The 15,904-nt window shown below is 49.7% G+C and overlaps 1 protein-coding gene across 1 annotated transcript in view; it reads right to left on the bottom strand.

Moving 5' to 3' along the window:
• The window catches only part of FLT4 (fms related receptor tyrosine kinase 4), a 52,500-nt gene that overhangs the window by 590 nt on the left and 36,006 nt on the right, over positions 1 to 15,904 (bottom strand). Inside the window, exons 11-29 of the mRNA XM_057376037.1 lie at positions 15,572 to 15,716; positions 12,935 to 13,043; positions 11,485 to 11,844; positions 11,087 to 11,233; positions 10,320 to 10,451; positions 9,929 to 10,035; positions 9,489 to 9,624; positions 8,565 to 8,669; positions 7,021 to 7,134; positions 6,697 to 6,785; positions 6,307 to 6,454; positions 5,661 to 5,755; positions 5,193 to 5,315; positions 4,712 to 4,823; positions 4,232 to 4,331; positions 3,634 to 3,739; positions 2,572 to 2,711; positions 1,846 to 1,966; positions 986 to 1,071 (exon numbers count right to left, since the gene is read on the bottom strand). Coding sequence (XP_057232020.1) covers positions 986 to 1,071; positions 1,846 to 1,966; positions 2,572 to 2,711; positions 3,634 to 3,739; positions 4,232 to 4,331; positions 4,712 to 4,823; positions 5,193 to 5,315; positions 5,661 to 5,755; positions 6,307 to 6,454; positions 6,697 to 6,785; positions 7,021 to 7,134; positions 8,565 to 8,669; positions 9,489 to 9,624; positions 9,929 to 10,035; positions 10,320 to 10,451; positions 11,087 to 11,233; positions 11,485 to 11,844; positions 12,935 to 13,043; positions 15,572 to 15,716 — 2,475 coding nt within the window. The remainder of the gene's footprint in view (positions 1 to 985; positions 1,072 to 1,845; positions 1,967 to 2,571; positions 2,712 to 3,633; positions 3,740 to 4,231; positions 4,332 to 4,711; positions 4,824 to 5,192; positions 5,316 to 5,660; positions 5,756 to 6,306; positions 6,455 to 6,696; positions 6,786 to 7,020; positions 7,135 to 8,564; positions 8,670 to 9,488; positions 9,625 to 9,928; positions 10,036 to 10,319; positions 10,452 to 11,086; positions 11,234 to 11,484; positions 11,845 to 12,934; positions 13,044 to 15,571; positions 15,717 to 15,904) is intronic.

Raw genomic sequence — 15,904 nt, 5'->3', positions numbered from 1 at the left:
AAATTGATACAAACCAACTGCCAGGATGGGGAAAAGGAAATGAAGGAAGATGGTGAAGAAGATGTGGGAGGAAATCATCTGGCCCATCTCAGCGCCTGCCAATACCACGTGGCTGGCAAGAAGTCACAAGAGCAAGGGCAGGGACACATTGAAGGAGAGGTTTAAGAGCAGTGTTTTCCAGGAGACAGGACACCAGGTGTAGCAGACAACAGGAACATGCCTTAGAAAAAAGAGAACAAGGACAGGAGACAGTTTGATGCAAGAGCAGAAAGGCCATGGGGCTATGGCTAAGAGAAAAGACAATGACCAGTCCAGTCTGATGCTGGGAGCCAGAGAACGTGAAGAAGAGKTTTGGGACTGGCCTTGTTTACATGTGAGGGGACATGGCTTGCTCAACACACTGCCACAGAGACAAGGTCCCAGCCTGCTCTGGCAGGAGGCAGAGATGAGCTGCGCAGGTTCTCCCCCAGTTTCAAAGCTGGGGGCAAGGACATAACCATCAGCTCTGAGAGTGCCAGCTCAACCCATCATATCCTGTATCATCATGTGGAAATTCCTAAGGCCTGTCCCATCCTTGCACCACCACATCAGGGCCCTGCTCCCCATGGGTCAGGGCTGAGAGAGGGAGGTGGCAGCCACATAGTTTCTGCCCATCCCATCTGCCACTGCTTGAACAAGCACTGATACATTTCACCAGAAAATGTCAATAAGCATTCAGAGTCTCTTTMACACCCTTGCTCCACTGTGCCTCATTATCTTAACAGACACATTCTCATTGATGGACATAGTTCATATTTTTAAACCCTAGAAAACAGCAGGCTTGTCTGCTCTTCCTGTTTTGCCTCTTAAGGAGTACATAGACTTGTCTGACTCAGGGCCCACAGCTGAGAGCTCTGAGCAGCCTGTGGGGAGACACCAGGAGCTGCCCCCTGACCTCACTGCATTTGGCAGCAGGGACACCTCAGTGGCTAGACTTAAGGAGTACCTGAATCCACCTTCTTTTCTGTGTCGGTTTTCTATCCTCTCAAATTCCTCAGATGCCAGAACCATCCCACTGTCTGTCTGATTGTCCTGGAAGGAAGCAACAGGAGTTATCAGTAACATCCCTGTCGACTGATCAAGTGGGAAGGGAGGAGAAATCATTCAGGAAATGAGATCATGTGTATGTGTGATGGGGAAGAAGGGGTACGAGCACTTTACCAGCATGCTTCATAGTTTTGCTGGATATGATTTTCTTAGGTACYTTCTTAAAAGCAGCACATAAAAAGGTAAGATTTGTGTGCTCAGTTCAGTGCCACTTTTKGAGAATTAAAAAAGAATGCTCCCTGGCTGGAAGACGTATTACCATCAAATCTGTGAGAGATGATATTGTCCTCTGAGACTAAAGGTATGACTTAAGTTTTGCCACTACAGGAGGTATCAGTACCAGTCCAGCCCAGAGAGACCAGGAGGTTCCCCATTGCACACTGCCATGGGGTCAAGATACAGGAGGTGCAGATAAACACTCTGGGATTGCCTAGTCCTGGCAGGATTTCAGTGTGCTTAACCAGGCTGTGTTCACAGATTWGAGAAGGATGAAGAACAGGCTCTTCTCTGAGGTCCTTTTTAGTCCTCCTGTTTGCATATCTAACCTCCCTGTTTCCCACTAGGGCAGTGTAAACTGTGCTGGAGAGAAACCCCTGTGTGCCAGATGGAGAAATGAATGTGCATAGGACTGGATGGACTGAACAGGAATGACACAGACAGACTGACATAAGATAGGAGTGGTCTTCCTTCCACAGTCTTAACAGTAAAGGTGTCAGAAAAGAGCTGCCCCCTGCTCAAATCCCATCRGATGCTACTCACCGGGTGTGCTTTGTACATTGTGTGTGTCATGGGAAACTCTTCAAATGTCTTTATCCTGGATGGACACCTGATCTGATTTCCTCCCGTCAAACAGCCAGGGAACGAGACACAGTTGTAGTATCTGCCAAAAAAAAGCATACTGTATTCAGTAAAGGCAAGAGATAATGCCCTGAATCACCAGGACCTGAGCGCAACCTCCTCACTGTGCAACCAAAGTATGCAGGGAGGAGGATGACCCAAATGGTGGATTTGAGGAGAGTCATGGGGTCACATTGGTCCTCTTAACCCCATACTACTTCTGCAGGGATGAGCACGCAGTCTTCCTGACTGAATCAGGCCCCAATGACCTCTACACTGGGGATAAGCAGAAAATGTCAGATAGATACCAGGTGCCACATTATCATAGCTTGCCAGGAAGGAGAGGCCTGGGACTAATTGTTTGGGTTAGTTAGGAACAGATAGGATGAAGCTCCTTACATGATACTGTGGCAGCATAGCTGGAGAAGAAAGAATGTCATAGGCTGACACATCAGCACTTGCTAATCAACAAAATGCAGTAATTTTACTTTTATRAGCAAGATGCTATGGCCTTAAATGCTTGGATGACACCTTGTCACCTGGGATTTTTCCAGTATCTGGGTTCTCCCCATATCCCTCAGGCTCCCTTACAGGGCAGGCTTCTGGCTGCCTGCTGGACTCTCTCTGCCTTTTTCAGAGGGGATTCACCTTGCTGCTAGGCYGTGGCAGCGTATCCTCATGTCAAAGTCCTCTTCATCTGAGTTTTGCTGGGCAGAGGAAGGCACCTGGGAGAAACCATCATCTTCTGAGCTGTGAGAGTCGTTCAGCGGGATGTAATCCTTCCCTTCCTGGTAGGAAGAACAATAAGTGGCCTTACAAGAAGGGGAGGACCTTCCCACAAGAAAAGGCTCCACAGGCAGAAACTGTCAGAGCTAGGAAGGAAATTTTCCAGTTTGTGAATTTTATTTCTCTGGGACMAATCTCTCTGGCTGGAGATTTCTGTGACCTTTGTGTTAAGTAGCTGTGAGTGATGCATGGAGGTRTGTATGAGCAGGAAAACAACTTAATCCCATAGTTTTCCAGTTTACATGGAYGAAGTACTGTGCTCCAGGGCAATGTCATTATGGCTTAGTCATGCCTGTGCTGGGAACAAGTGCTGAAAGGTTAAAGTCAGGGACGTCAGGATGAGACAGTACTCAGGCATTTAGCTATCATTTTCTGAAAGGGAACATTAAGAAAAAGTTAAAATCAGAGCTGCACGCTCATCACAGTTAAAYGTCCTGGTGAGTTACCACATGGATGTGATTAGTAATACATTCAATGAAATYTGTATTACTGACTGCTGTAATGTAACAGCTGCATGCTTCACGTGGCCCTGACATTTCAATCTGAGGACAGAGTTTCAGAAACCCTGGTCAAATCCTGGTTTTCGTTATGCAGGCATGTGGGAGGCAGAAGTACCAGGGCCTTGACTCAGCTGAAGAATTTCAAATAATCATCTGGGGATTAGGATGGAATTAATAGAATGACGACTAAGAGAGCTTCCGCCCTGCAAGGAGCAGAGTTTTATGAGGATGCAGCTAAAAGGCTGTCACAGAAGTGAGCTCTCCAACAGCTCTGGGAAATAGATCTCTGACCCAGGACTGTTACTGGTTGGCCTAGGCAAAGATAYTGCATTGTCCATGGAGTCAGTCGAGGGCACAGTGAGGGAGCTAGATGACAGAAGAAAGAGCTTTCTGGAGCAGAGCAGGGACACAGGGAGGTTTTCACCTGCTGGACATTTTCCTGAAGAAGGTTCCCCAGTATCTCCACAAGGTCGGAGAAGGTTGGTCTCTCTTTGGGGTCACCATGCCAGCAGCTCAGCATTATACGGTAGCTGCCAAGAAGAGATGATGGTTTTATGCCACAGAAACCCCCTCCTGCCCCACTCCACAGCTCCCATCCACATAGTGCCCACTGGGACAGACAGTTCCTGCACTGTGAAGGAAAGCTTGGCACCCCCAACACACTGGCCAGGTGGACTTACTGGAAGGGTGTTGGTTTGTTATGCACTAAATATAAAAGCACACAAGGAGCTAATTCAGACCCCTCTGATACCCTCAGAGCAGGAAAGCACACTGCCYGCTTACAGACCCATCTCAGCACAGGCATGCAAGATACCTGGAGAGCACTGATCAGAACCCATCTGCCTTGCTCTCCAGGCAGCAGCCTAGAGTGAAGGATGTGTTGGCTCRACTCCTACCCTGGCTGAAAAAGGTCTGCATTCCACAGAGGGGTCTGTCCTGCCTTATGCTGGGATCTGGTAGGTTTCTGTCCTCCCACAGAGGCCCTGCTCTGACATATGCTGTAATCCAGGTTTCTGACTCACATTTCTGCTGTGGCATACTCTGGGGCTCTCATCCTGGTACCGTCTTTGAGCCTCTGGCAAAACTCCTCGTTGATCTGGACTCCAGGATATGGAGATGCCCCTAAAGAAGGTTCAGAGAAAGGTGGGAACATGAAATGTGCCATCAGAAAYCAGTCCTTTTGAGACTGCCCTTTTGAGACTGCCCTTCATCCCAGAACACTGAGAGATGTGGTCACTTCTCCTACACAGCTGAATCCTTGGTACTGCCTGAGTCAGACTTCCCTGCCTTGGTGAGCTGGAGGCTGCCTCTGTATTCCTGTGTCCCCATCACTCTGTTCATGGGTGGATATGGCCTCCATATTTTTTTTGCTACATCAGTTTCCTTCCCATCAGTCCTTCAATGTGCTTCAGAATCCTTCTGTCCTGCACAGACTCACCCACAAAATGCTACGTGGGTAGAGGTGTCTCCCTCAGCAGCATGAGACCCTTGTTAGCACTGACCTAGTGAGAAGATTTCCCAGAGAAGGACCCCAAAGGACCAGACATCACTCTGGGTAGTGTAGACCTTGTCGAAGATACTTTCTGGAGCCATCCACTTCAGGGGGAGACGGGCCTGCAGGAGGGAGAGGCAAGRCACAAATGTTCAGTTGGGAATATGTCCCAAGACAAAGGCAATGAAAAGAGATGAAAGGAARTCAGAGCCAATAGGCCTGCTCCTCTCTCTATGGAGGAATGGATGTTTGGTTAGRTCAGAGAGGGATGGAGATACTGAAAGGGGGATAAAAAGCATAAGGAAGAGTAAGTTAATGACAGGCTGAGAGGCAGAAGGAAGGAGACAGATTTGCTGGTGGAGGAGGACAGGACATGTGTGATCATTCCAATGGTTTCTGGTCTCAGCCGTGCAAATGATTCCACTCCTGCTTTTTTCATCTTTCCATCAAGGGGGCCTAATCTGTAAAGGGTTTGAGAAGATAGCACTCACACTGCCTTTCCTGACATAGTCGGGGTCCTTGTAGATGTCCCGGGCCAGGCCGAAGTCACAGATCTTCACCACATTGTTCTCTGACAGCAGGATATTGCGAGCTGCCAGGTCCCTGTGGATGCACTGAGGGAACATGAAGAGGAAGGGGAAAATAAGAGGGACAGGATCCACAATCAGAAAGTGTAGAGCACTTCCCTTCCCCCATAAGCCTGAGCTGTAATGAGGGAATGGTGGAAATGGGAAGGAGTTAAAGATAAAAATTTCAAAAAGGGAGATGGTTAAGGAGAGGYTGAAATGCAAGAGAACTAATTTCTCAGCTTTGCGTACACAACTGTCTTGAATTTCCTGAGAAGTGTGAGGCAGATCCCTGAATCTCCCTGTGTGTCACCTGAAAGGTGGCTGTAGTCAGGTTTTTTCTTGTCAGGCATGCATAAAAGATCAGGTGAGCAAAGGAAAGGCTGAACTCACCTTTCGGGATGCCAGGAATTCCATGCCACGTGCKACCTGGAAGCTGTAGCAGATCAGGTCTTCCATTGTCAAGGGACTTTGCCACAAGTCATCCGCTGTACAGAAGTACAAGAAAATGATTAGACAATCAGCAATCTGTTGTGCTCTGCCTCTCTCTGGGACTGCAGGATACAGCCAGTTTCTCAGCCAAATACAGTTAGTTCTCAGTCCTAACTGGGATGATCAGCTCCCCTCTTTTCTGCTTATGGTAGGAGGCAGGAACCTGCTCAAGTGTGAGAAGAATGAGTCCAACCTCCAGCCCGTGCCAGTCAGACAGAGTTGTGGGGATCAGGACTGGAAGCAGCTTTGAAGGTCAGCTCATCATTTCTGTCCTAGGGAGTACTCACCAAGATCCCTCTCAGTTCTCCTTTTTTCAGGCTAAAATACCCAAAGAGATGTAATTCTCTCTTTTGGGTTTCTGCAGTCTATTACAAGAGACAACAGATGATGCAATAGCCCTGTTCAGGGAACTGCCATGCAACAGTGATCAGCTCCAAGGCTGGCTCCCAGCTCCCACTGCTATTCTCTACCCATTCCCCAAGCTAGCCAAGTCTGGCATGGTTTTGGTGGTCCAGGTGAGGAGCGGCTGCCRAGGCTGAAGCGTTACCTTCCTGGATGGGCTGCGCTGTGCGGCTCTTGTGCATCAGGAAGCGGTGGAAGATGGCGCTGTCACTGGTCCCAGAGCGGCTCCTCCTGTCGGCTCTCACTGCCTCCACSATGGACTGCACCTGAATACGCAGCCTGGGAGACTTCTCCTGGCAAGGGATCAAACCAAAACCCTCAGCAGGTAGCACAYGCTGTAACCCCTGCACCCATGAGCTGCACAGTCTCTTCCTGTTCTTGAACTGAAATTCTGGCCTGGAAACATGTATCTTCCATTGAAGAAAGAAGGACAGAGGGTTTTTGTCTTTGTCACGTTGTCAGATCATGGATTAGTCTGCATGTCTTGCTTCCCTAGACATGGGACAAGTCCCTAGGGGCAAAAGAAGCAACTCACCCTGTAAGGACTGAATCCTTCCCGCTTGGTCCGCAGATAGTTGGAGAGGTTTCCATATTTGCAGAACTCAACAATAACCATGAGTGGACCTGGTGAGAAGAGACAAAAGGTTAGGGCAAAATGTAAGGACCTGAGTTGGTCAGAATTTGCCACAACCTGTGTTATATACAGCCCTGCTGAGCTGTGACATGCTCTAAGTGCACACAAATACACTAGTAACTTCCCCTCACATCCCTGCGATCAGACCTGTGGACAACAAAATTACACAGGGGACAAGCTCTGATCTCTGGGAACAGGCACAGCCTGCTGCYCTGGGATATTTACCATTGGGTTTGGTACAGGCACCCAGCAAATTCACCACRTTGAGGTGATTCCCGATGTGAATGAGGATCTTCAGCTCTGACATCAGTGCCTTGTGCTCGCTTGCAGTAGCTCCCTCTGGAAACACAGAGACCGTGTCATGACATCTCCTCACAGCTTTTCACTCCCCCGCACCACTCTTTTCTAGCAGTGTGTTAATGTGAGTCTTGCTGAGGAGGCTGTGACCTCAAAGCCTCAGTACATTTTGTTATTGCATGTTCCCACATGAAATGTTGAGCCTTGTCTGGAGATCCCAGGATCCCTGCTGTAACACGTAGGGTGCTCTCTGCAGGCACAGTGATCCAGAACAAAGGACAACACAATCTGTGCCCAACAGATTTTTCTTTGTGATAATTGTGTACTGAAAAAGATCACTTGAGACTTTCATAGGGATGCACCCGTTTGACTCTCTGCCCTTTTGGCCTCCAAACAGAGATAACGAGCCATGAAACAATTTGAAAGAAAATTAGGAACAAAAGACATCTGATTCTTTTTATCACAACTGAAGATAGGAGCTGTCTCAACTCAAACCCAGATACCTTTTGATGATTCCTCTTCAACAGCAAACACAGTGTCATGCCCCTGCCATCTCTYTGTACTGCATTTTCTCTCAAGTGTCCAATTCACATCAATTCTTGACCCTTTGTTTTACCCCCAGGGTGTATTTTCTSGTTCTGTGTGCCTTTTCCATACTTCTCAACTTCCCCATATGCATTTCATCTTACTTGAGGGTTTGTAAATTTAGCCTGAGAGACAGAAGCRTCCTCTTGAGCTGCAGATGATGGGCCAGCCTTGCCTCAAAGGACTGTAAAGCAACTTTGCACACCAGGCTCCCCTCAGCTGTGCAGATCATCTGTACACTTGCAGCAGTAAATACTGCTCAGATGAGCCATGACTCGATTTCCATGACTTGATTTCCATGACTTAATTTCCATGACTTAATTTCCATGTACAGGCTACTTCTGGTGTGGGACTGCCTCAGTGTTTTGTTAGGTGCCAAATTACAGAATAATGTTTTGGATGCCTGTTTGAAAGCATGGCTATAAAAGCTTAAAATCTCACTATGGATAGACCAGGCTTTGGGTACAAAGCCAGTTTAGCCCTCAGAGCTGGATAAGAGCTACAACCTGTTTCCTTACCCAGCTCTGGATCTGGCCCATAAACACAAAATACAGGCACATTTGGAAGAARGCAATTGGGAGCAACACTTCCTTCAGTGACCTGCCAAAGATGGGCTCTGGATTCTGGATGGTCCTCTGAGATGGATTTCATTCTTTGCCTTTGCAGACAGCTAAATTTCCATGAAAGCTGAGTTCCCCAAGTCTCTGCTGTCTGTTCTGCCATTTCAGCCTCCTGGTGAAGCTGAATGGGGCAAAGAGGATCAACTGTGTTGAGGCCAAGAAGCCATTAATTAAAAGACAGGCWTTTACAGGGAGAATGTTCCCTGGCAGGCGCCTCATTCATTGCTATCTACACACATTGCATGTTTTGCTTCACTGTCTACGTACCTTTCAGCATTTTTACTGCTACGGTCTCACAGCTGTTACTTTTATTGATCCCAAATGCTGATGCTTCCACCACCTTCCCAAAGGCACCATGACCCAGGACTTTACCTATGGACAAGGAGTCAGTGTGAAGAAAGGCAGCTGCAGAACAGGCAGAATAGAATGAAGGAAAACAAAAATCCCAGCAGGAAACCATGAGAAGAAGAAAATAAAAACACCATAAAGGAAAAGGAAGGAATGGAATATGTGCCCTTTCAGGTGGCTGCTTGCTGTGTCGGTGAGAATAAGAGAAAGGACGATGGGAGGAACTGAGACAGAGCTGGCATGGACAAAGCAGAGGAAGGAAATGGCCATGCAGAAATGAGAGGCTGTTTGTTGCCCTMGAGCAGCAAGTTGTTGTGTGTGGGAAAGGTAAACAACCCCTTGCAGCACAGCAGCCAGGACTAATGTCACTGCTCTGTGCCTCAAAGGTAGTCTGCTGCCCTTTAAACTCTGCCAGACACAGGGAAGAGGCTGCAGGTAGGTGTCTCAGCAYGAGGATGATAATGGACGTAATCCTGGTCCTGAACTTGGGGTACCTGCTGTGAACTGGGCTGTTCTGTCCAGACTCCCACTTGGAAGATATGGGGATGTGTTTTAGAGCATGCCCAGGGCTCTTCTGTTTTCAGTAATACCTCTGTGGATACACTGAGGAAGTCTGGGCTTCCAGGTGGCTCAGAATTGTCTACAGTCCTACAGTCAGACCTAAAGAGATTTTCCAGGCATAGCTGGGCTTTAGGGACAGCCTGGGGAAGAAGATGGGAAGCCTGAGGCAGAGAGAAAGCATTAAATACACAGAAATGTGTAAGAAACCTGGAGAATGAGTTTCTAGGGCTGGTGGAAAGCCCTGGCTGCAGCATGCMAAGGGAGGGACGGGGTCTGGCTCACCTAAGCGCAGGCGGTCCCGTGGGAACTCCCACTTGCTGGAATCGTAGGGCAGGTACTCGCACTGCTCCTCCAAAGGCACCTCRCCGGGGTCCATGATGATGGACAGGTAGCCTGTCTTGATGTCWGCGTGGGCTGGCTGCAGGAATCAGCCAACACAAGGGGTGAGGAGGTGCCCTCCCTGCCCTGGCTGCTGACTCCCAGACTCTATTTGGATTCTTTGCCTCTCTTGACCTGCTACCCCCCCCAAGCAAATGCCATTCCCCATCAYCTCCTTTACCACAGTCCTTAGGCACCCTGTCCTTGGCAGTGAGAGCACTTAAAACATGACTCAATGACCTCCTTTAAGCAGGTGCTGTCACACAGCCCCACATCACAGCGCAGGTTGCCCCAACCCCTGCTACACCACCTCCACTGCTTGGGGTAGCAAGACGGTCATGTACCCTTTTGATGTTGCAAAAGATGAGAATRAGTAGGATCCAGAAGAAAACAGCAATAACTCCAGTCCCAATCAGGATGACAATCTCCACGTTGGTCCTGTCATCAGAGCCTGTGGGATGGGAGGGAAATCATAGCTTCAGAGATCCCCATTCTGTGCCCCAACTCAACCATTCCTTTTGGCCTGCCCCAGCAGGGAGACATGCTGGAGACATGTTTGCCTGAGCTAAACGTGCTCTGGACTACAGATCTTCCTGTGAGAGAACCATACCAACAGCAAGACCAAGGGGCTTTCATTGCTCTGCCTCCCACTGTCACAGGGAAAAGGCATGGGACCTTGGCCACAACTCCTTTTCCACCCCTTGACATTCGCAGGGGTGTTGTGCCTGCTGGTACCTTCCACAGAGACGCTTGCTGAGGAGTTCACACAGCCCTTAGCATTGCAGACGCTGCACAGGTAGAGCCCAGCATCCTCCTCCCTCACCCTCTGAATGCTCAGCTTCTGGTTGAAGTCCGCCAGGTCAATCCCTGYAAGGCACAGAGGGTTGTTGTGGTCACTCACAGGAAGGGAAGATTAGTACACTGGACTCAGGCACAAAATAAGGCTTGCATTTTTTGGCCGATTCATTTTAGATGGCAGAATGACTTCACACCACTGGTAGAGGCTCTTCTCTTCATGGCCCCAGAAATACACTGAAGGGGTCTTCCCCAGGCATTGTATGGAGGTGACAAATCCCCYATCAAACATGCTGAATAGGGACAGTGCCCAGGCAGTCCAGCTGGTGTGTCAAGTTCTGTTTCAGCTTCAGAACCTGCTCCTTTCCCTCTGCAATGTGCCTGAATCCTTCCCATGTTCCTTCCATGAGATCTGGGTTGGTCCCAGAGATGCCAGACACTGGGCTGACAGTAAGAACATGAATGATTTCTCTCCCTGCTCTCCAGCTGAATGTGCACAAGCACAGACAGTGCTGAGCCAGACCCTAGGGCATAGACTTGGCCAGTGAGACTGCATCAAATTAGGACAGAATGTGATTAAAACAAGGGTTTGGCTGATTCAGAGAATGGATGCCTTTATCTGGGCACAGCAAGTCTCAGCAGCCAGCAATGTTCAGCTCTCCAGCTGCTGGACATAATGCATGTGATCCACCCCCAGCCCACTGTACCTGACACTTCTTCCACCAGTTTCTCGTCTTTGTACCAGCTGATTTCAGGAACGTGGTTGCCRTCCACCTTACAGCGCATCTCTATGGAGTCACTGACGTTCACCCAAATGTCTGTCAGGTTCTGCTTGAGGCGGGGGATCTCCAGGGCTGGAGGAGCAGCACAAAGAGGAGGAGGGATCAATCAATTCTTTTGATTGATCAAAAGAATATCTGTGTTCCTGGGGATCTTTGGATCTCTGACCCCTACTGAAGGGTGTCTTGAGAGCCCAGGTGCCCTGCCTTTGCCACTTTGAGTTTAGCTTGCTTGTGTGACTTCCCCTGGGGATGGACTGGGAAGCTGCTGGCAGCAAGAGCATCAGCTCTCCTCTGTCACTCCCGCCAGCCCTGTGGACCCTCACCCTGCACAGAGATGTATTTCTTGTGGCAGTGTTTCTCCCGGGTCTTCCTGTTCTGCACCTCACACACRTAATCTCCCTCCTCATCCAGGGAGATGTTGGGGATGGTGAGCAGCAAGGTCGCATCGTTGGAGTCGGGCTGGAAGCGCAGCTCCCCCTGCATCTTGGTGGCATAGTGGTGGACGTTCTTACAGTCCAGCACGAGGGGGTTGCCCTCTTCATCGTGGAGTTTGGAGAGGTTCAGCCGATACCACTGCAGGTTCTCATAGGTGTAGTTGTCTGCATTGCAGCTCAGCTGTAGGTCCTGCCCCTCTATGGGCTCTTCCGAGGGCTGGGACTCAATCTCRAACCCGTCTGGAATGGCTTTCAGGAAGGAAATGAACATGTGAATGAGCTTTCATGGCTGAGCTGCCAGACACAATGAAAKTGTCTCCTTGGGCTCAGCTCTCTGAGATCCGCCTGTCCTCAGACAGGGTAAAGGAAACCTCTGTAGACCAGAACTAYGACATGCAAACTGCTGCCAACCACAGCTTAAAGCCCAATGAGTGCTATGGGATATGCTCAAGTCCCAGGATCAAATTAAGATGGGGTCACAAATGAAACAAGCCAGGGAGGTCTGAATTAGGCTGTTACTGCTCTCAGCTCAGCAGCAGCATTGTGGTTTGCACACATGCCCACTTTTATGTGTGCAGGCAGTGACAGAGCAGCCTGGACAACAACACAGAGAGCGCTACTGCATAGCGACTGAAGATGTTCACTTGTCTTGACAACAGCTGGTGGCTCTCACAGCACAGCTACTACTACAAGGGCCATGAGCCCAGCCTTCTGGGCTGGGAATTTTATTTTGGAATTCTCATTCTAGAAAATAAGCTTTTGCTGTGTCCTTGCTGGGCTCCCCATCCCAGGGGACAGGGACTGGCTCCTGCCAGGGTGGGGTACCACTGGCAGGAGGCTCATAGAGTCTCCTATGAGCCACGACTCCAGCCCGCACCGCTGGGCTCTGGTTTCTACAAACTCAGCTTCCTCCCACCACCACAATCCCGTGGGAGCACTGCCGCGGGCTCGGACCAGCAGGACCTGGCCTGGGATAGGGTCGGGTGGTGCCACTAGAGGATGCTCTTGGACCAGACACATCCCCAGCCCAGGGAGCTGCCTGGGCCTGAGCCAGCGGGATGTCCCCAGCCCAAGACCTGCCCAGGACCTGCCAGGGCTGCTTCAGGACCTAGGCACAAGCAGTGCTGGCTCATTTCCAGGTCTGCCTGTGCTATCTGCTGCCCAGGCTTCAGGCGTTTGCCACCCAGCAGAGCTCTGGGTTAGCCCTGCTTTCCTGCAGGCTTTCCAGTCGCCGCTGCTGATCCCAGCTGTGAATGGCAGGACCTGGTAGCTCTAGTGACCTGCCTATTTCAAGCAGAGTGCTTGGCTGGTGCAGGTTGGGGGATTTTGCAGTACTTACTGGTCACATAGAAGTAGATCAGCCGCTCGTCTCGRCCCACTTTATTAGAGGCAATACACTTGTACATGGCTGAGACATTGGCCTCCTGGATGGCCAGTTTGCTCACTGTCTGGTGGGGAAGAGAGCATAAGGAGGGGTTAGAAAAACCAACAAGGAAGAGAATTAGGATCACTGCTGCTCTCTGCTAGACAGCAAAGCCCGCAACAGCTGTACCTGGGAAAGGATTATGCAAAAATAGCCCCCTATTCAACAGCCCTTTGTACATTTCAAGCTTTATCTGYTGGCTCTAGCAACAACAACATGATTTAATTCCCAATCTTTGCTTCTTTTTATGGAGCCCAGTCAGCATAGATGCCTCTCCACAGGAGCAAACTTCTTTCTCAGCCCTTCAGGTCAAAAAGGGGACAGTGCTCAGCAAGGGGGACAGTAACATGATGGAGGACTGAGGGGATGGCTRAGCTCCTGCCAAGCTGTATTTATAACACTGGGAAGAAAGGTAAAGGACACCAGGGCTCTGATTCCCTGAGCCCTCTGCAATTAAGTGACTACTTAGTGTCCCACAGGGTTCAGTGGAATTTACAGGTACTTACAGACCTGCAAGCACTCCTTTTATCCATAAGGATAAATCAAACCTGCGAAAACATCCCACCTCTCATGACTCCAGGAAGAGCTGTCATCTTCTCCCTTTGAATTCCAAGAAAAGGTCCTAAAAGCTTCCTCCTCTCTCCTTCCAGCAASACATGACTAAGATTGGGCAAACAGCCAGGCTGCCATCCTGGGAGCATGGACCCAGGGGATGCTGCCTCCAAAGAAGCCAGGAAAAGCAGCTGGGGAATAAGGCTGCTCTCCTCCTCCTCCTGACTYTCACTGCTCATGTGTGAGCTGCCAAATGTGTTACAAGCACTCCCCTTAGAGGAGACTTGCAGTTTGAGGCTCCAGTTCAAATGATAAGTTAATCACATGCAGAAATCCCTCTAATGAGATGGTGTTTAAACTGCAAAATTAGGGTTTTCCCTATTCTTTGTCTTTAGTATTCATCCCATAGACTTGGGGAAGCATTTCCGTTCTGAGGGGCAATGTGTTAGGTTGTGTTAACCAGAAGGAGCAGTCATTCATTCAGTGCATGCTCAACACAGCTGAAGTGACTTTATTACTGGTACTTTTGTGCATTGCCTTTTCCGTTTCTTGGGGTTATTCATACAGCCAAAGTGACCCTATTGCTGGCACTTTTGTGTGCTGCCTTTCCTGTTTCTTGGGGATTTTCCTTCTAATCGGCAGTGTTATGTTTCAGCTGGGGTTTCTTGATCTGACATCATCCTGCTGCCTGCAATGCAAGGCGTGCACCCTGTGGCCTTTCCAGATGAAATAAAAAACAGGAGGATGGTAAGAGAAGACAGACAGAAATGATAAGAAGAAGGAGACAAAACAGATCTGAGAATAAAGTATCCCACTGTAAGTGGAAAAGCTCTTTTCTCACAGAGCTCTTGCACATCCCTGGGATGCACAACCTAAGTTGAAGCTCCAGGACAGTTACGACCAAACAGCTGGAATGAGAAAGACACAGCTGAGGAAAATAATGGGGAAAATAGGGAAAGATCAAAGAGGACCATTTTAAGTATCATATAAGTATTTTAAGGACATAAGTATCACATCTGTAGTGGGACATAAGGGCTTCTCACCCAGGAGCTCCCACCACCCCTTCTTGCCTCCCGGGAGAACACCAATCCCTCACTCTCCCTTTGGCTGCCCCAGGAGGAGAAGCATCTGCTCTTGCCACCCCTTTGGCAGTGATGAACTCCTGGCCAGGCCAGGGGACAGGAAGTGCCTTTAGAGGTGTGTAGGAAAACAGGAAGTGACTTTCGGAAACAGGGGCCCATTTGTTTGTTCTGCATCCCTCTGTGAGCGGCTGGTGCCCGACACCAGCAGGGACAGGAACCCCGTCATGGCGCAGACCTGACACTCGCGGCTGCCAGGGAGACGGACAGAAACAGCAGCAAGCAGGTCACACACACTACAACAAGGGAGAGATGTTCCTTCCAGAGAGGAAATACYGTGATGGAGAAGTGGCTTTGTGGGCCATACAGTGCTCCTGCTCACAAGGCTGCAGGGGATGGACACCAGCTTCTCCAAACCCCCCTCACCCCACCAGGATGGGGACAGCTGGATGAAATGCCCCACCAGACCCTCTGACCTTCCCAAGGCCAGAGATTTCCTGGTCAGTTTGTGACTCTTGCCCTACTGTTCAGGATGCTCTGTCAGGTATGGTTCTTACAGAACAGCTCATGCAAAATGCTCAGAAATGGCCACAGGAGCCCCCAGAGTGCCTGTCCCCCATGCTCTCCCTAGCTGGATGCCCTGTGTTCAASAGCAATCCATGAAACCCCTCCAGTGCAGCCAGCCCCAGAGGGAGCCTCTCTGGACACAGGGTAATTCCTCAGAGATGACAGCTCTCCCTCGCCCTGGGGCTGCCTGGTACTGCAGAGATGATGGTTTACTTTAGAAGCAGAGGTGTGAAACCCTCCCCAAATCTATCTCTGCCCGGCTCCTTTCCAGGCCACTTTTCCTGGCTGATTGCAGAGGACTCCCATGCCCATCTCCAGCTCCCTGCCACGGAATGGGCTTGTTACACAGCCTCACCTTGTTCCGCCCCTCCACGAACTCCACCCAGGTGTCGATRCTCTCGATGGGGTTCACAGCGTCCTGCTGTGACACATCTTTCCAGTCCTTGCACTCGGGCATCCGGTCCCGCTGATGGCGCCTTGCTGCCCAGTGCCTGCCATTGCTAATCCAGCAGGCAGGGATGAGCAGGAGAAAAATGAGAGAGACAGAGAGAAGGTCAGCTGGGAAAAAGGCAGCAAAAGAAGCTTTGTGTCACAGAACTGATAGCCCTGTCCTATAACACGGCAAAATTTCCTGGGTGTTTCAGTTACACAATTCTGATGTGCTTTATAATGCTGCCTTGAGGCAAAA

The sequence above is a fragment of the Malurus melanocephalus genome, unplaced genomic scaffold (genome assembly GCF_030028575.1).
Source record: "Malurus melanocephalus ecotype Western Australia unplaced genomic scaffold, MMel_1.1 scaffold_269, whole genome shotgun sequence".
In the NCBI taxonomy this organism is placed as follows: Eukaryota; Metazoa; Chordata; class Aves; order Passeriformes; family Maluridae; genus Malurus; species Malurus melanocephalus.
This window is presented reverse-complemented; position numbering and strand designations above follow the sequence as displayed.